This window comes from Venturia canescens, chromosome 7, assembly GCF_019457755.1.
Source record: "Venturia canescens isolate UGA chromosome 7, ASM1945775v1, whole genome shotgun sequence".
Lineage (NCBI taxonomy): Eukaryota > Metazoa > Arthropoda > Insecta > Hymenoptera > Ichneumonidae > Venturia > Venturia canescens.
In genome coordinates, this window is record NC_057427.1 from 17,612,710 (window position 1) to 17,633,022 (window position 20,313).

At 43.4% G+C, this 20,313-nt stretch overlaps 1 protein-coding gene across 2 annotated transcripts; it reads right to left on the bottom strand.

The window, feature by feature from the left end:
* Positions 1-5,852: 5,852 nt before the first annotated feature.
* Positions 5,853-14,640, bottom strand: LOC122413472 (uncharacterized). 2 transcript variants are annotated; one of them, XM_043423843.1, is made up of 2 exons: positions 12,407-14,640; positions 5,853-5,924 (listed from the first exon to the last, which is right to left on the bottom strand). In XM_043423843.1, the coding sequence occupies exons 1-2, from the start codon at positions 13,673-13,675 to the stop codon at positions 5,871-5,873; spliced, it is 1,323 nt and encodes a 440-aa protein (XP_043279778.1). In that variant the 5' UTR covers positions 13,676-14,640; the 3' UTR covers positions 5,853-5,870. The 2 variants fall into 2 exon arrangements, with proteins under 2 accessions (XP_043279778.1, XP_043279779.1); XM_043423844.1 differs by lacking the exon at positions 5,853-5,924 and adding an exon at positions 8,315-8,850.
* Positions 14,641-20,313: the final 5,673 nt, after the last annotated feature.

A 20,313-nucleotide genomic window follows, 5' to 3' on the forward strand; every position in this document is an offset into this window, starting at 1 on the left:
ATAGAATGGTCTAAAGGCGATACATCGCTACAAGCGTTGGAGACAAATCTGAAAAGGATTGCGGGTCAGGCGACACGAATTTTCACGCGCGGCTCTGACAAATCATCGTATCTGGCGCAGCTCACGAGCTATTTTATTATAAATTTAGAAGATGATGAAGAGGCTCCTTCATTACGTCAGCTACCTCGAAGCGACGCATGCTGTATGCACCACCGCGTCGCAAACCACAGACAGGCCTACAGATGCGCCCTGAACAATGCTATGAGAATCAAAGCCTGGCTCTGTCAAAGCGAGCGGATTACCTCCTTATCGAAGTATAGGACTACCACGTCGTGGAGCATTGGTATGTTTGAGGCCAGGACCGTGGAGGAAGAAGAACCCCCGAATCATGAACAGTCTTCAGATCTTACAATCTCTCAAAAACATAAAGGAGCATGCTATAGGCGTCTACCCGGCCGATCGTATCCCGAAGGTGTGGACGAAACCGACGGCATTCGTGGTTAACACCGATGGATACAAACGCCCAGGGGCCCACTGGGTCGCCATGTACGTCGATCGAAATGGACACGGATGGTTCTTCGACAGTTACGGCCTACCTCCAATCATCCCACAGCATCTCGCGCGTCTCCGAAGAAACTGTCGACTCTTCCGTTGCAACACGGTTCAACTCCAAGGCCCTAATTCGCAGTGTTGTGGATAGTATTGTGTTATGTTTCTTCATTATATGGCTACTGGTCTCGGTATTCAGCGATTTAGAGATGTTTTTTCGCATGATTTGCAGCGAAACGATAAAATAGTTCATGAGTATTATAATGCGTATAGCAGCAAGGGTGGTAAATCTAAGGGCGTGGTTTCCGATACAGATGACTGTATCGGCAGGGGTTATAGGATTAAGCATTTACATTGTATACAGCACTGTTGCTCTCGTTCTCGGTAATCACATGCTAATAAAGTTTTAAATGCTACTTCTAACGACTGTCTCGTTGCTTTCAACAAGAATCACACGTGCCGTTTTAAAATCCTGTGTCTGTCTCCTATCCCGTTTCTTTCGGCGAAAATTGTACGAGTGGTGACGGGGGGCCCCCGGATATCAGATTTCGCTGACGATCAGCGCTGTTGTCTCTATACAGCTGCAGAGCGTTCAACGCTCATCGTCAGTCGGCGCTCAAGGCTTGAGACTTTACGTCGGTCGGGGGACATCATGAACATCGTCGTTGATATACAAGGCCTGAAGGATAAATATAATAACTTCGTACCTAAAGAAATTGCCGTGGTCTCTGTGAAAACATCTTACTTAGCACACTGGGTCGTATCACCGCCTCACGCTTATAGCGTACTGCCTCCTAGTGTGAAACGACAAAACACGTGGCTAAAGTGCAATCATCACGGTATAGACTGGTCCGAGGGTGAAACACCTTTACGTGCGGTCGAAGCTGCTTTAAAGCAAATCGCAGTACAATCCGATCGCCTGTTTACAAGAGGATCTGATGCAGCCGCATATTTGACACAGCTAACAGACTGCTTCGTTATAAATCTAGAGGAGGACAAAGAACCACCGTCTCGTAACCTCCCCGAGAGCAGTACTTTTTGCATATTTCACGGCTTACTACATAAAAATACCTCGTTCAAGTCTGCTCTCAACGGCGCTGTGAGGTTAAAAAAATGGCTTTCTCATAACGATCGCTCCATCGCCTTGTGGGAGTACAGAACCACCACGTCCTGGACAGCTGGCTTATTAACGGTGGCACAGCGGGAGGAGGGAGAAGCAACCGGTATCAAAAAATCATCCTCGTGAAGAAGCGCATTGCCGCTGATCTCATCCTCACATTTCATTATCTTATAAATGCTGACTTATGCTAGCGACGGTCGGGACCCTGGTAAACCAATACCTCCGCCAAGGTATTGTCGGAATTCTCCCACCACTGCCATCCTGTGGCGGGAGATGCTGCATCAAAAGTTTGTTGTCAGCTCTTTTCTGCATTCGAGGTAGGGATATGAATCTCTCAAACAGGAGGTTTAAATCATTTGAGCTCTCTGATGGTCAGACAGTGCTCCCAAGTCGCCGCATGAGTAAACGACGCGAATTGAAAGTACGCTTAGATCTCTTTTTGCACGATATCGCAACGTTTAAAGCCAGAATACGCAACATATCAGAACTCCGCGCTTTAACAGTGGCCATAAAAAAACTCGATCTGAACAATGGATTTCACGCTCGTCAATCAAACAGGCCTTTTGGAGTCCTTCCTCCCCGTCAAAAAACTGACCGAGCTTGAACTCGCCACGGAATACCGCATCACCTGTATCCGTGTCGTCGAATCGAAATGGGGCAAGCGAATTGCCATGGACGTGGACAGCACATTTACATGCTTCCTGCCGGCAAGATTCGTCAAAGTTTTCGAAGATAAGAGCAGTTTATTCCAGCAGATGTGCGAAGCGGCCTCAAACAAAAACTTAATCATGCTGTACCACGGCACGAAGCTCAACAGACTGGAGTTCAAACCTGCTGAAGAATGATCATAAACAGGTATGAGGCAAAACTTATTTACCAGCCATCTGAACACCCCCAAACGCACACGAACCTCTCTCACATTATGGTGTCTCTATCGGCCCTGTTACAGCATCGTCTGACCATCTAAGCACCGCACCCCGTAAACCACCGCTCCATGGTCATCGACGCCGTCGTGAAAACGAACGAAAATCCAAAAATATCCACAAAAAAATACCCCCCTACTACTATATGTATTGTGAATTATATGCCATATTATAACCAAATTTGTAAAATTAATAAGAGCTGAAATATATATATACGGAGAAAAATTTAAAAAAAAAAGTGGTGCGCTATGGTGACACGCTCATCCCCCTCCGCACACCCGCAAACCTCTCGCCCACAACGCCGGCCGCTCGGCCTAGTGGGGGAAAGGAGTGGGGATAGGAGTGGGGATAGGAGTGGGGGTCGCCATAGTGCACCACCTACTACTGGTGGATTATCGCAATGTTTCCCGTGACTCCTAACTACCCCGAACAAATTCTCAATAGGGTCTTGATTCAAACGCGACGTGATCAAATATAGAGTCCCTTCGGATTTTACGTCCTCCCAGAGTTGTAAAACGCCGCTGATAGTCAACTGAAAGCCTTCAAAACACGGCGGATTTTTTTGATTACCGGAAATAGTCCACTTTTCAATCCATGGAAGACAATTCTTAAGGAATTCTTCCACTTGCGGCTGTTTTTCGGATAATGCGCGGCGTAGTGGATTCGGATCACACGAGGAACGACTATTCAAACAATCAAACACGTCATTAACTTTTTTAATAAAATTCGCGGTTGCAGAGCAAGCGGGATGCTTCAATTCCCCAGTCATTTTACCCGTATTTGACGCGGCAGATACGGAGTGGCTGAAGACCTGTGTTGCGAGACTGACCTTCATTTTTTGAAAATTGTTTGGATTTATATGCTGGTCAGTAAGTTTCGGAGCCGCCCTACATGCATGAGTGCTCTCGACATTTCGGAGCTCGCGAAGCACATCCCAGGAGATCATTTGGCCGTCATCTAAAAAGTTGTGTTTCATCAGATTGTTTCGAGTGCATTTCATTAAATGAGGAGTGTTGTGTCCGCGAAGACCGTCGCGAAGGGACGAGTTATCAAGGACGAGTATTTAAGGGATTTAGGCCAAAAGAGCTGAACTCCAACTCGATACTTTTACAACAAGTTAACAATAAGTTTATTTAAGAAGTTACAAATTCGAGGTTTTATTGCCTCGAGACCAATCGTTACAATTCTCGTCAAAGACTGTCGAATTTTGGTTAGTTGGTAAATTTATAGACTTGGGGGTTTTCCCCTTCTCGTGCGAATATAACCTGGATTTCCTTCTGGAAGTTTCGATGTCGACATCGAGGGTCGATGCGCTCGTTCGGGAGCATCGATATTTCAACATTCCTGCGTTTGCGTTGAGAGTGAATTAAAATAATTAAATTTGTGTGAAACTTGAATATGCTTTCCCTTTTTTAATTCCTTTTCCACTTTTAGTAGGATTATGTTTAGGTTATAATGAAGCGTTTTGTGTGGCATTATTTTTGTTTTTTGGGCGTGCCTTAGTTATGTAAATTTTATCATCGGTAGGTCTAGATGCAAGTTCTTCTATGATTTTTGGTCTTGCCACGAAAGTCGGGGCTAGTTCGATATCATTAGTTTGTTGTATTAATCGAACTCTTTGACAATGTTTAGCTTTAAAAATTGTTAAAATGATAATTATTATGATGATCAGAGTCATGCTAATGGCACTTAGAGAGTAATTTCCAATTATGTGATAAGGATGTGCCCAAATATTCGGTTCTTCTTTTAGTTTTTGCTGAAGAATTTCAATTCGTTCGCCTAATTTATTCGTTTCCAGTGGATTAGTAATTATTTTTGATGGTACGCTGTAATTGAAAATTGGGTGATTAGCGTTTACCATTCCAATCGCATTTGTTAGATTATATAGTGGTATAAATGTTATAAATTCGTGTTGTCGTAGTTCGTTTAAAGATAACAATTGAAAATTTATTGATGTGGCGGAACATTCTCCGTCCAAAGCCAGTAATCCTGTATTGTGGATTATTTCGTGTGTCGTAGATTTATTTTTACAATCTATTCTTACGCTTTCGGGTTTTGTGGCTACGAATAGCCATCTACCTTCTTTTTCCAGTGCGATTATTAATGTTTTCTCGAGTTTTACAATTCGTTGATTACATAATAGTTTTTCGGGATTATTTCCTAAATAAATCGCTATTTCGCATGGCGTATTGCCGTTTATTGTTTGCAGTGACTGTTTAGGTTTGTAATAATAGATATTGTCGACTTTTCTGGCTTTGTTTAAATCTTCTTCAGACATTGTTATATACATTCTTTTGTAGTTGTCAACGATTATTATTTTAGATGTAGTTTATATGAATTGGAACTGATTTTCATTGATTTTCGTAGGTAGTGGGTAGACTTTGTTGACTTTCAAAATTGAACTTTCGATTAAAGGGAATTTTATGATTAGAACAAATCGTAGTTTTGCTGTATAGCTAGTGATTTCTGCTGTTTTCAGTAAGTTAGTCATTTCACTACTCTTGACGTTTGTTGGAAAGTTTAATCCTTTAGGAATGTAGGGAGTTGCTTCTATTAGATAGTCGGCCAACTGCTTAGGTGAAATTACCGTAGGGTTTATTGTTCCTTTGTAAGTTTCCGTTAAAAAGTTTGCTAGTTGATTTACGTCGCTTGTAAAAGCTTCGACTGTCGTTGTAAATATGTTTATGTTTTCGTCTATCATTTGTTTCCTTTTTATTGTTGAAAATTGACCTTCTACCGTGTTTTTAATTCTTTCTATCATATGCATTAAATTGTCCATTTTGTCTATTATTTCGGAAGTAGATTCGTTGTAGAGTTTTAGTGTAGATTGTAGAATTTGTACATTTTCCTTTAACATATCTTCGTCAGTTTTTTGTCTTGTTATTATGTCGTCAATGTTTTTATCTATTTTTTCTGCGTCATCTTGGTCGAGATTCCCAGTTATTGCTTTGATTACTGTTCCTAGACCGTTAATTAATCCTCTTTTGTTTCTACTTTCTCCTGTGCCTACGATGTTGTATATCGCTGTTATTGAGGAACTGACTTTCTTCAATAACGGTTTTAATGTGCTGTCTACGGTGGAACATAGTGAATCGTCAGTCGTTTTGTTGCATAATTTTTCCAAAGTTTCTAGTGTTTTGAATAAAACGTCTGCTTTTCTTTCCATATAGTGTAGATCCATGTGGATTACTAATTTCCATGTTCCTTTTACCAAATATAATGATCCTATTCCCTCGAAGTATATTCCTGGCGATGTTTGAAAATTGTTGATTCGATATTCATTGATTACCGATGACTCGATTCCTCCTACGACTGCTATTGGGCTCGCACACCTGTAATGGGTTGTTTGAGTTAGTCGCTAGTCGGTCGGTACGGTAGAAATCAACTTATCTCGATGTCGGTAAGTGCGTCGGGTGGTTACTGTTTTGAAAGGATTTTGACCCTATTTTTTGTTTCTTTTCCGACTACTTGTCAATTCGCTGAATCTGCGTTTTGAACTTTCATTTTACCGCGAATGTTTCTCGTATTCACTTAGTGTACTATCGTCTTTGAGTGCGTTTCGTTTGCGAGAAAAATGGCCAATATTGTCTATATTAATTTAAGAGAGGCGATGTTTTTCATCGTAGCGGAGACCCGCCGTAAGGAAGTGTCGGTGAGTTTAGAATAAAGTAGATTGTGTATAGATATATATAATGGATGGATCTATATAATGAATTTGTTTTTATGAATATATATTTTTTTCCTTTTTAACATGTTTCTTTTTCTTTCTTTTCAGCGCGTTTTGTATGGGCCCCCTTTGCCGAAACGGCGTCGTGGCACCATGCTGGAGTTTGCGGCACGTGTTTTCCGTGAGGAATTTATTGTAAGTTATTTTCATTTATTTTATTTATTTTTATTTGTATTATTTCCTATTTTATTTAATCCCCTCTTCCTTTTTTGTTGCAGGAATTTATTGAGGATTTTGCCGAGTACCGTCGGTATTGTCGGGCTGAGCCCAACGACGAATTTGGTCGGCCGCGGGGTACCGAGGGGTTCGACATCGGGTTTATTCGATGGATGTTCGAGGGGAGATGGGGCCAGCTCCACCTGGAGGATGACTGGGATCATCCGGCTTGGTCCCACCCTTTGGGCGTCGCCTCCGCATATGATGCGGATTAGACTGTATAAAAAAAATGTGTTTTGTTTTATATATTTCTGTTTAATAAATCGACCCGTTTGTTTTTGTATTTCGGATGTGTTGGTCCCTTTATTTCCTTTTATGTATATATTCTCTTCATATTATTTTATTTTTATCTTATATATTTTTATTTTATATATTTTTATTATCTGTTTATGTGTTATATATTTTGCGTAAAAAAATTTTGTATATTATGTTTCGCGTGTGCTGTAATACCGGCGAGGCTTACTACGGTCGGCTAGTGGGTAACGTAGGGCTTGATTCGCTCCACGTGTACTCGAACAGTTTTGCGTCCCCTGCCGATACTGTAGTTCACTGATGAATCCTTACTTTTTATTTCAAATGGTCCTGTCCATTTTGGTGTTAATTTTGCTGATCTGCCTCGACGAACTGTTGGGTCGAGCAGCAGTACTTTATCGCCAACGCGGTATTCGGTGTTTTTTGCTGTTTCCCATTGTTTTTCCGCTATTTTCTCCTTTTTTTCCATTAATTTTTCTCTCGCGACTTCCCCAAGTCGCCCGGAGTCGTTCTCGAAGTTCGGCTGCATAGTCGTCGTACGAGTATGTGGTTCTCGGCGGCTCTTTGAGTGCAGTCGGTAAAACAGGTTTTTGACCATACCTCAATTCATACGGGGTGAATCCTGTAGATGAGTGAGGTGTTGTATTGTACGTATACATGGCGTATGGTAGCCATAAATCCCAATCCCTTTGATCCTCTTGAACGAAATGTTTTAAATATTCTGCCAGAGTGCGATGGGATCTTTCCAATGCTCCGTTCGATTGTGGATGATATGCGGTTGTTTGAATTTTCTTGATGCGTAATAATTTGCACGTTTCCTTAAACACGTCGCTCAGAAAATTCGTTCCTTGATCGGAGAGAATGGTTTGAGGAGGTCCATGTTGGCAAATGATCCGAGTGGTCAATGCCTTTGCTACTTCTTGTGCCTCCTGATTTTCCAATGGAATTGCTTCGGAAAATTTTGTTAATAAACATTGTGCTGTTAGAATATATTTATTTCTCCGGTCGGTTTCGGGTAGAGGTCCTGTATGGTCGAAGCTTCTTCAGTGCGAAGTTACTTCGTTATTCAATTTTATCGAAGCCTTGCTTCTTCATCAAACTGAAGGAGGGAGGACCTCGGGTCTTCCCCCTTCGTATTGGAAAGGGTATGTGAGAGGACCCCCTGGGTCCTCTCGCCTTGTATTGGTTTATCGTATGTGAGAGGACCTTGGGTCCTCTCGCCTTGTTGATAAATCGCATGTGAGAGGACCTCGGGTCCTCTCGCCTTGCGTGTATGTATAATGTGTTCGTTGTATGTGAGAGGACCTCGGGTCCTCTCGCTCCGTTGTTTCCTCTACCGAAGACCCGGAACCACTGCCCTTCAACCCAATGCTCTCGCTTGGCTCGCTCGAGAGCCGGCATCACTGTCAACGCGAGCCAATCAGACGCGGCCACCAACGGACTCCCCACCCGGTAATGCCAAACTCTCGGACACCGAACATCCTCCCCCCGGTGGGAGTGATAACGAACAAAATTATTCAAGTCTGGTCACATGTTAATTGCGTTTATTGTACTGGATGTGGTTACAAATTGTTACTTTGGATTCAACTAATAATCGTGTGTAATAGAAAACAATATTGTTAGCTTACATTCTGCATCTTACATTGAACTACGTCTTAAACGAATATAAATTGAGAAATCAAATACGACATACAAAAAGAAGGGTTAAATGAGAAAATTCTCAATATGGTTATCATGGAATTGTCGTCGATAATTTCAAGCGTTTTCGGGTAATACGCAAATCGATTTCATATTGCGCTTGTAGATTCCTTGAGGTGTTTGAACTGTGACGACTCGGACCACCCCATCATCTCCTGGATGCAATTTTACCACTCGACCCATTCGCCATTGCATACATGGTGGATTTTTGTCTATAAGTAGGACTACAGTGTCCAACGCGATGTTTTTGGTTGGATTTATCCATTTTTGTCGTCTCTGTAATTCGCTGAGGTATTCGAGTTGCCATCTGCGCCATAACTCCTGTCGGGTTTCAGAGATCAGTCGCCACGAAGACAGTCGGTTGTCTGGAACATTTGAAAAATCATTTTCCGGCAGAGCAGTGAGGGGTCTACCGACAAGAAAGTGTGCTGGAGTTAACGCGATTGGATCGTTTGGATCTGTAGAAATTGAGCATAATGGGCGCGAGTTCAGAATGCCTTCGATTTCGATTGCTAGAGTGGCCAACTCTTCGTATGTAAACAGATGATCGCGCATTACGCGCTTTAGATGGTGTTTACACGATTTGACCGCCGCCTCCCAAATACCTCCGAAATGGGGGGACAAGGGTGGATTAAAATGCCATTCGATTTTGCGCGTAGAAGTAAATTCGTAAAGTTGAGAACGAAATTCTTCGGATTCTCTCAAGGCGTAAAATTCGCGAAAGTGGTTATTCGCACCGACGAAATTCGTCCCGTTATCGGAATAAATATGGCCCGGAATCCCCCGCCGACTTACGAATCGTCGTAGCACCGCTAGGAAGGCCTCGGTCGATAGGTCGCTTGCGATTTCTACATGGATCGCCTTAGTTGACATGCAAATAAATATGCAACCGTATACCTTGACGCTATTCCGATTCCGATGTTTTTTTTCCTTAATAAGTATGGGATCGAAATAATCTACTCCCGTATGATAGAACGTAGCTGCGTTGGTTACCCTCGCGTTTGGCAAGTCAGCCATTTTGTACGCTCCTGGTACGGCCCGAAACCGGATACACCTCACGCAATGTCGAACGATTTTTCGTATTTGATTCCGACCGTCCACTATCCAGAATCTCTGTCGAATGTTGTATAACGTCGATTGAATTCCGGTGTGATAGAATTTTTCGTGGGTATGTCGAATTAAAAGATCGGTAACGTGGTTTCGAGATGGAAGGAGCATTGGATTTCTTTGGTTCAGTGGAATTTCGGCCTTGTTTAGGCGACCACCGACGCGAAGCAAACCCCTTTCATCGACTAACGGGTTGAGAGATCCAAGTTTCGCACATTTCACCTTTCCTTCAGATAACAGGCGATCGATCTCGTCTTGAAAATGCGCTTGTTGAATTAGTCGAACAACGCGCTATTCGGCCTCGTTTGTTTCTTCGATCGTCAAAGCGCCCCTGACTTTATTTTCGCGTCGAAAACGCAAGCAATACGCAATGACGCGAACTAATCGCGTATATGACGAAAACCTTTTGAAAATTTCCTCCGATTGTACTTGCGAGGCCATGCAAAACAATTTTTTGATTCCCGGTAGGTCCTTTTGAGGCGTTACGGTAACTTGCGGCCAAGTGGATTCGGGCTGGGACAACCACGAAGGTCCTCGAAACCATGACTCGTTGTTTAAAAATTCCCGAGGCAACTGACCTCTCGACAACGCGTCCGCTGGGTTTTGATCGGTGCGGATGTACCGCCACATGGCGTTTTTACTGATCTCTTGTATCTCCGCGATACGATTCGCTTCGAATACTTTTAACACGCTTGGATGTTTGTTAAGCCATTGTAATACTGTTGTCGAGTCTGACCAAAAAATTGTCTTCCGAACGCGAAAAGTCATGACCTCGATGACCTCGTGATAGAGCCGAGCAAGTGTCAGTGCGCCGCAAAGCTCGAGTCGGGGAATCGTCTGCTCTTTTAGTGGAGCGACACGTCCCTTTGAACATAACAGTCTCACGCGTATTTTGCCCTCTTGGTTGGACGACCGCACGTATATACAAGCCCCGTAGCCTTTCTTGCTTGCGTCGCAAAACCCATGAATCTGAATGTCGATGGGATCATTTATCGAAACGTATCGATCAATTTTCAGATTGTCGATCAATGAAAGTTGTTCGGCAAACGATCTCCACGTGGAGTCTAACGCGCTGGGCACGGATTCGTCCCAGGTTGTTTTAGCCTTCCAACATTGCTGCATAAACCCCTTCGAGACGAGAATGACCGGACCGAGCAAACCAAGGGGGTCGTAAATTTTTGCGATTTCTGATAACATGTATCGTTTAGTGACCCTTTCGCATGGCTCGATACGTTTCACCGTGTACAGCAGGTGGTCGTCCCGCGCGTTCCACGAGAGACCGAGTGTCTTGTGCACGGGATTTTCATCTATCAAAAATTCGATATTCGCGGTCCTTTTGGTTAAATCGTTCAGAGCTTGTGGATGATTTGACGCCCATTGTCGAATGTCAAATCCACCACGCTTTAATATTTCGATGACTTCGTCTCGAATTTGTACGATCTCCTCCAAATTATCTGCTCCCGACAATAAATCGTCGACGTATAAGTCACGTGTCAAAGCTTTAGCGCCCCTCGGATAATTCGCGCTTTCATCGCTCGCGAGTCTCTGTATTGTTCGTATCGCGAGAAACGGTGCTGACGCCACGCCGAACGTTACCGTGTTTAGTTCGAATACGCGGGTTTCTCCATGATGAAGCCAAAAAACTCGTTGGTAACGACGGTCGCTGGGATGAATCCAGATCTGACGATACATCTTCGCGATATCCGCGGTGATTACATATTTATGGCCGCGAAATCGTAGCAGATGCTCAACTAATTTTAATTGAATAGTCGGGCCGACCATCAACGCATCGTTAAGTGATATTCCCTTATCAGTCTTAGCGGACGCGTCGAAAACCACTCGAGTCTTTGTCGTCGTACTCGTCAATTTTATAATCATGTGATGTGGGATATAATACCCGGGTTGCGATTCATCGATCACGAGCGACATGTGGCCTAGCTCGATATATTCGCTCATAACGAGATTGTATTCTTGTTTGCGATTCGGATCCGCGTTAAGTCTTTTTTGTAAGCTGTTGAATCGTCGCAATGCTACTGGTCGTGACTCGCCGAGATCTCGCTCCGCGCTACGAAACGGTAAACGAACGACATATCGTCCTTCCGAACTACGAGCTACGGTTCGATTGAAATGAGTCTCGCAATCCGTATTTTCTGACGATTTGATCTGACTCGCGTTTGCATCATCGAGTAACCAAAATTTCTCTATCTGTTCTTTCAATTCGATTAACTGACACGAGGCTCGTTTTCCGACCGTGGTGTCCGTTCGTCCGCCGGCGACCACCCATCCGAGCTGTGTTTTTTGTAAGAAAAGGTCGCAATCGTCCTGAGATAAATTACATTGTCCGATTGACAATAATGACAACGTCGTTCCCGAACCGATAAGGACGTCGATTTTTTGAGGCACATGAAATTGTGGATCGGCTAATTTTAAATTCCGCGGTATGTCGACTGATTCGCGAGGAAAGACTTCGTTCGGTACGTTATCAGCGATTTTCGGGATGATCAGAAATGTGAGAGTTTTGTTGAAATTATTATGTCTCGAATAAAACGTGCATTCGACGGTGCCCGTAGCAATTGTATTCGCGTCATCAATCATTCCCACCGAGATCGAACACTCTCGTATCGGTAATTTTAACTTCTTTACGAGATCTTCCGTTATAAAATGGGCCGTCGCACAGGTATCTAATAATGCGCGACATTTTATATACTGACCGCGCCTGTTTCTAATACGAATTTGAGCGCTTAACATTAACTGTGACTGCAAAGCTCGCGACGTGAAACTGTGTGCAATCATTTCGTGACGTGTCGAATTTACCTTTGTTGTCGAATCGTTGATAGTGTTTGATGATTCTTCCGCCTTTTGACTCGTGTGAGTAAGTGCAGCAGGAGAATCTTGGTGCAACATCGTATGATGAAATCTCGGGCAACTTCTGCAGTGCGTCGCTTTACATTTGCCGCCATGTAAACGCAAACAGTTTTTACATAGAGTTGAATTTTTGACGAAATCCCACCGTTGCTGGACCGTCATTTTTTGAAATGCGCGGCACTGATATACTGGATGATTTTCCTTCTTGCATACTATGCATTTTGCGGACGCACCGGTAGCAAGTGTGCGTACGCCGTTTTCCCCTCGTCGAGTCTTAAATCCACTTTGATCTTTGTTATTCGAGAGTGGTCGTTTAATATTCGTTTCTTGATTCGACCGCGATGTATTCTGCTCGAGTGCACACAAACGAAAGGCGGCTTCAGAGACGAATTTGTAGATTTGCTGGAGGGTTGGTGGGGTGTCGAGATTGAGTGTTTCTTCCCATTTCACCCGAATATTATTGGGCAAAGCGCGTTCGATTATTCGGACCAATAAATGCTCGTCCGGTGTCACCTTCATCGATGCGAGCATATTCACGTGTTGTCGCATGTCGTCGACGAGTCGCGCTAGACCCTGGTGCGTCGCCTTTGTTAATGCCGGCAAATCGAGAATTGCGTCAAGATGTTTTACGATCAGAATTCGAATCTTGTCGTACGAGTCCAACAGCAACTTCCATGCGGTCTCGTAATTTTCCTCGCTCACGTTATAAATGAGGATTTTATTTAGCGCGTCGCCCTCGAGACAGTTCCTTAGATATAGGAATTTTTGTAGCCTGGTTACATCCTCGCGAGAATCGATCATCGTGAGAAAAGTGTTTTTGAACGATAACCATTTCTCAATGTTCCCATCGAATTTAGGGAGGTCGGCGACTGGTAATTTGAGTCGACGCGTGCCGTCGATCGGCAGAGAGGTCGTGTTTAATGCACTCGGAGGCTGAGGCATTGTTGATGAGAAATCTGCCTCGATCTTTGTAATGATTGCATAAAATCGGTCCTGTAATTCGTCGAAATCGTCGCTCTGATCACCTTCGGTTTCGATTAATAACGCGAGTTCGTCGTGTAATTCTTCGTATGTACGAAATTGTTCCCTCAAACGATCTGCGCGCGTCTTGATGTTTGAGGGATCCAATTCCCCGGTCTCCACGATTCTCTCGAGTTTTGTAATTTGCGTCTTTAGAGTCGCACGCTTTTGATTAATAAACTTTACGCGATTATTCATTTTGACTAACTTCGAACTGAACAACGACTTCCGAGATGTTCGAAAATGACACGTATCGATACTTCGAGCCGAGATACGATGCGTATGCGTTGAACGTCGAATCTCAACTCCCTCTCCCCGGTCAGCGCTAAGCGTTCTCGCTTGTAGCGCGTATTCTTGCCGAAACGTGTGTGAACTCGTGCGTCCACTGACAAAGATTAAGAGACTGGGCGTGGTCTATACTGTTTGTATACAATGATCGTGGAATACGTGCGCTATGTTCTTTGCACAAGGCGTACGTTAAACATAAATGTGTGCTCGACTTTGTCGAACGTTTTGACTCATAGAGACGCCGTATTACATCGAATAATTAGTCATGTGTACCTTCGTGAATTATGATCGTTTTTTACGATAGCGAAATGAGAATGACGAGTCTGGAAATGATCAGGTGGTTCGCAGACTCATCTCTTTGTTAATTATATGTATTTGCACCTATTCTGGTCCACTTATGTGGGCGTGGGTTCGAATCCCACTTCTGACACCAAACTGTATGGTCGAAGCTTCTTCAGTGCGAAGTTACTTCGTTATTCAATTTTATCGAAGCCTTGCTTCTTCATCAAACTGAAGGAGGGAGGACCTCGGGTCTTCCCCCTTCGTATTGGAAAGGGTATGTGAGAGGACCCCCTGGGTCCTCTCGCCTTGTATTGGTTTATCGTATGTGAGAGGACCTTGGGTCCTCTCGCCTTGTTGATAAATCGCATGTGAGAGGACCTCGGGTCCTCTCGCCTTGCGTGTATGTATAATGTGTGCGTTGTATGTGAGAGGACCTCGGGTCCTCTCGCTCCGTTGTTTCCTCTACCGAAGACCCGGAACCACTGCCCTTCAACCCAATGCTCTCGCTTGGCTCGCTCGAGAGCCGGCATCACTGTCAACGCGAGCCAATCAGACGCGGCCACCAACGGACTCCCCACCCGGTAATGCCAAACTCTCGGACACCGAACAGGTCCTACTATATCGACCGCGCATTTTTCAAATGCTCTTTCTGGAGTATTGGTAATAATCATCGGTGCTCGATTTAGTTTCGTTACTTTATTCTTTTGGCATTTGTCGCATTTCGCTACGTATTCTTTTATTTCCTTTTTCATTCCCGGCCAACGATACTTTTCTTGAATTCGTTGAGTCATTCTTTTTACTCCGGGGTGTCCTCCGAGAGGCGTGTCGTGATACTCTCGTAGTATTGTTTTTCTGTCTTTCTCTGACAGGTCCGTCGCGTCGGAGTCGAGGTGTTCGGTTTCACTCTCGCTATCTCCTTCGTCGCTGTCCACTATATGCGTCTCATTTTTATCTTCAGCCACACTCGGCTGATTATCAAGTCGGCCATTATGATTAGGGCTGGACCGATTGTCCGAGGAGGCTGGTGTTGTTGAAGAAGATGGAGTCGCGTCGGCTCTGATTTTTCGCGGCCTTCCTCTTCCTTCTTTTTGCAGCTGATCTGTGTTTTTGTTTTGACTGCGCGTGATTGCGTATATGCGGCTCAGTGCGTCAGCATTAGTGTTCTTTTTGCCTTCTTTATATTCAATTTTGTATGTGTATTCTTCTAATTTTATTCTCCACCGCATTAGTCTGGAGCCTGGATCTTTTACGTTGAATAACCAGGTGAGGGGTTGATGATCGGTAACGATAGTGAATTTCGTTCCATAAATGTACGGGCGAAACTGATGTACAGCCCAAACTATTGCCAGCATTTCCTTTTCCGTTGCTGAGTAGTTTCTTTCCGCTTTGTTTAGCGTTCTGCTCGCATAACAAATTGGTAGATCTTCCCCTACTTTTCCCTGTGATAAGATAGCTCCGATTGCCTTGTCCGATGCGTCGGTGATGACGACGAACGGCTTCGTGAAGTCGAGATATTGAAGTATTGGTGCGGTGCTGAGTGTTTCTTTTAATGTCTCGAACGCTGCCTGCGTATGCTCGTTCCACTCGAATTTTCTGTCCTTTTTTATCAGCTCTGTTAATGGTTTTGCGAGTTTTGAAAAATCTTGAATGAATTTCCTGTAGTATCCTGCGAGTCCCAGGAATGATTGGACTTCTTTAACATTTTTTGGTGAAGGAAAATTTTTTACAGCTTTGATTTTCTCCGGATCGGGTTTCACTCCCACTTCTGTGATGATGTGACCCAAATATTGCGTTTCTTTTCTCAGAAATTGGCATTTCTTCGGTTGCACTTTTAATTGAGCTTCTCTCAACCGTTTGAAGACATCTCGTAGTCGTTCGTTGTGTTCCTTGAAACTTGATCCGTGTATTACGATATCGTCCAGGTAAACGTAACATTTGAGACCTTGAAGACCTGCTAAAACAGCATCCATCAATCTTTGGAAAGTCGGTGGTGCGTTTTTTAATCCGAAAGGCATTCGATTGTATTCGTAGTGGCCCAACGGAGTTGAAAAGGCAGTTTTTTGTTTGTCTTCTTCCGCCATCGGAATTTGATGAAATCCAGAGGCGAGATCAAGTGTGGTGAAGTACTTTGCTTTTCCCAATTGATCCAAGATCTCTGTGATATTGGGCAGAGGGTAGGAATCTCCCTCGGTGACCTCGTTCAATTTTCTGAAGTCAACTACGACTCTCTTCTTGACGTTACCTTGAGCGTCTGCTTTTTTAGGAACGACCAGTAATGGCGCGTTCCACGGACTTCTGCTTGGCCTAATTATTCCGGCTTTAAGCATTTCCTGCGTCTGAGTCATCACTTCTTATTTATGATTCTCTGGCAGTCGGTACGGTCGAATATTGACTGGTACGGTGTCCTTTTTCGTGTAGATGCGATGTTCTACTAAGCTCGTATTTCCTAAAGATTCTCCTTCCAGGTGGAATACATCTCCGAATTCCTGGCAAAATTCTTGTAGAAATTTTTCTTCCTCTTTGTTGAGGTGCGAATGTTCACCAATTTGCATCATTATTTGACTTACTCTGTTACCTTTTTCTTCGGCGTTGGTGACGTAGATTTCTTCCTTGGCTGGACCGTTCGCCGTTTCGCCTGTTTTCGTTTAATTTTGTTCTTGGACGCTTCCTATTTCTTCGATTTCGACCGTCGGTCTTTCGATCGAGACTTCCTGGTCTAACGTGTTTAGAAAAGATATGGGAAAAATCATACTTTTTTCGTGAACCGTCCCTTGTCCTATTTTTATTCCTTCTTCAATTTCTCTGGCTGCTACGCATCCGATTGCCAGTTTTTTTGCTTTCACGTAGTGAATACTCTCGGAACGGGGGGGTAATTTTAATTTCTCCGAACCGTTCACCAAAGGCTCGACGTGACCATATATTTTGATTATACGGCCACCCAATATGTCGACCTTGTGTTTTTTCATGCAATCGAGTCCCAGGATTCCGTCTGTTTTGATTGGAACGTCGTTGTCGACGACGAAAAATCCGTGAAGAATGTTGACGGCGGGCGTTTCGATCTCGAGTATGACTTTACACAGGGCGTTGAAGGCTTGTCCTCCGACGCCAGTCAGTTCGACGGTTTTGTCGATTATTTCGGTATCTTCTTTTAGGGCGCCCCTTTTAATTATGCTGCATTGGGCTCCCGTATCAGCTTTCAAAAGGAGAGCTGAATTTATAGCGTGCGGTGACGTGATATAAAAATCGCTAGCCATTCCCCAGGAACCGAAAGAATTTATTTCTAGTTTTATTCGCGTTTGGTTTGCCTGAGGTGTGGGTGAGCCTGTAGCTCGCTCGGCCTCCAAACAGCTGACGTGCACGTTTTTTCGCTCGGCCGTACGTGCAAGGAGACTGAGGTTCAGCGACCCTATCGTTTTCTTTTCTTCCGCGTTACCTGACTGATTTTGATTTTGATTATTTTGATTATTATTTTGACCGTTATTCGGTCTATTATTTTGATAAACTCTGTTTTTTCCCCTGTTTACTTGATTTTCGCGATTATTTTGATTATTATTATTTCCTCTGTTTCCTTGACTTCTATTTTGGTTATTCCGATTATTTCCTCTTTGATCGCCATTTTTATTTTTCCTATTCCAGCAGTCATCATAGACATGACCTGGTTTTTTGCAATAATTGCAGAAGACTGAATTTATGCTTTTATTTTGGTTATACTGATTGTAGTTACCATTATTACCGTTATAACCGTTTTTATTCCCTGAGCTTCTACAGTCGCGCGCAATGTGACCCTTCTTATTACACTTACTGCAAATAGTCGTGTTTCCAGGTTCTCTACGAGTTCCCTGTTGTATCTTTTCTTCGTCAATCGCGGCTGTGACAGCTTCGTTGAGGGTTGGATATGCCCTAGCTTTAATAATTGTTTGATATTCGCGTTTGAGACCTTGAGTGAAACTCGAAAGGGCTACTTCGCGTATGTGCTTTTCTACCGCCATTTGTTCGATCATTGTCGAGTGCTTTTTTATACTTGCATCAATTAATTCCATCATTGTGTCTTCTACTCTTCTTCCGAATTCTTTTACTGATTCGTTAAATTTCTGTCGACAAGAATACAGCTCTGTTTGGAGGGCTCCTACGGTTCTCGTACCGCAGAATATTTCTAACATAACGGATTTAAATGTTTCGAAATTTGGAATATTTTTATATCTTACTTCTGCTCGGGCTCTACCGGTTAGTTTCGTTGTTAACACTGATTCCAGGAGAATCTCTTGGTCCTCCTCTAAAATATGTTTGTTGACGTGAGCAAAAGAATCTACAAGTTCTCGCGCTTCTTCCGGTTTTGAACCGTCGAATCGAGGAATTAAACTACGCGCTTCTTTAAGAGACATTGAGCCTCGAAGTCTGTTAATTCGCGAGTGATTTGGCGAGGAATTTTGAGAACTATTTCCTCTATTATTTTCGCCATTATTTCCAGGATTTCCGGGATTATTATTTCGACTATTTCCGGGATTTCCGGAATTCTGATTATCTCCCGTTGTGTCTAAATTTACTGTTTCAACCATTGTTGATACTAAAGGATTTGTTGTTTCTACTACCGAATTTTCCGGCGTATTTTCCGCGTCTAAATAATCGTCTTCCGATGTCGGAGATCGATTTAAAGATTGGGCGCTACTTCGTCGCCTTCTACTTTGCGAGGTGATTTCGTTTTTTCTTTCGCGATTGTAGTCGAGTTTATCGTCGAAAAATGAATTGAGCGAACGCGAAATAGTGCTTACGCCCGGTAACTTGAGACGTTCAGCGTACTCGTCGTCTGACATATAAATTTTTATATACGATCTGGCTTTGGCGGATTGCAATGTTATTTAATAATGTTCCGTCACTTACAGTAAGATGATCGCTAACATGATGTTCGGATTTGTTGTCGTGTTGAATTTCTTCCGCTCCAGCTCCAGTCATATTTTGGGTTGAATCTTCACATAGATCGGTCTGCCTTGGATGCGATGATCGGTGATCGAACGTCCGTTCGATATATCGACTTTTCTAGAATTATCGGTCCTCCTCAGCAATTTGAATTCCTTCCGTTTGACTATCGTAGACGTGTCGGGTTTCTCGAGTAGTGGCTATCCCACCGCTGCCACCAATGTTGTGTCCGCGAAGACCGTCGCGAAGGGACGAGTTATCAAGGACGAGTATTTAAGGGATTTAGGCCAAAAGAGCTGAACTCCAACTCGATACTTTTACAACAAGTTAACAATAAGTTTATTTAAGAAGTTACAAATTCGAGGTTTTATAGCCTCGAGACCAATCGTTACAATTCTCGTCAAAGACTGTCGAATTTTGGGTTAGTCGATAATTTTATAGATTTGGGGGTTTTCCCCTTCTCGTGCGAATATAACCTAGATTTCCTTCTGGAAGTTTCGATGGTGACATCGAGGGTCGATGCGCTCGTTCGGGAGCATCGATATTTCATCATTGCTGCGTTTGCGCTGAGAGTGCTTAATTTGTTTTAATGAGTGCGATGTACGGGCACAACAGGAGGATCGAAACCAAAATAAATTTTTTGGCCGTTTCGTTCGATAAACGGTGTATCTTTTGTAATCCCCAGTGAACTTATGGCTGAACGATTGGCGGATCCCATGTCGCAAACCATATAGCGAACTTTTAGGCCAATTGAATCCAATGAATCTAATACTTTCTGCAAAAGTTTCATCAGGTCAGAGTGTCGTACATTCCCATGTGAGAGGACATACGCAATTGGTTGCTTCCAAGCATGCTTAAGACCGACCAACATAAATACTAGTGCATAATTCGCGCACTTGTCTGTTCGACCGAGTTCGCAGAAGTCTTGAAAACCTTCGACCAAATCGGCTTTCGGGTTATATTCGAGAAGACGCTTAATTGTCATTTCATCCCACATGAGAACGCACTGTCGTTCGTTTTCGTCCATCGTCTCAACTTTCGTCGCAAGTTTTGAAATAATACTTGACTCTATTCCCGGGGCTAAGTTCAAATCATTCACCCACGACCGAATCAATGAAACGCAAGGTAAAGCCATATGCTTGTTATCTCGCAAATGATTGTAGGCACGTGGTGATTTATAATACAATGACAAAGCAAATTGCTTCTCGTCACTGGTCCACTGTCGTTTTTTTTATGTGATTAATTTGCATTTTCAAAAAAGAGAGTTGATCGTCGTTCAAATTGTACGCGGCTTTAGCGAATGCTAAGGCGCTTGCATTTCTTTTAAATTGTGCTTCTAATCTTTTAATCTT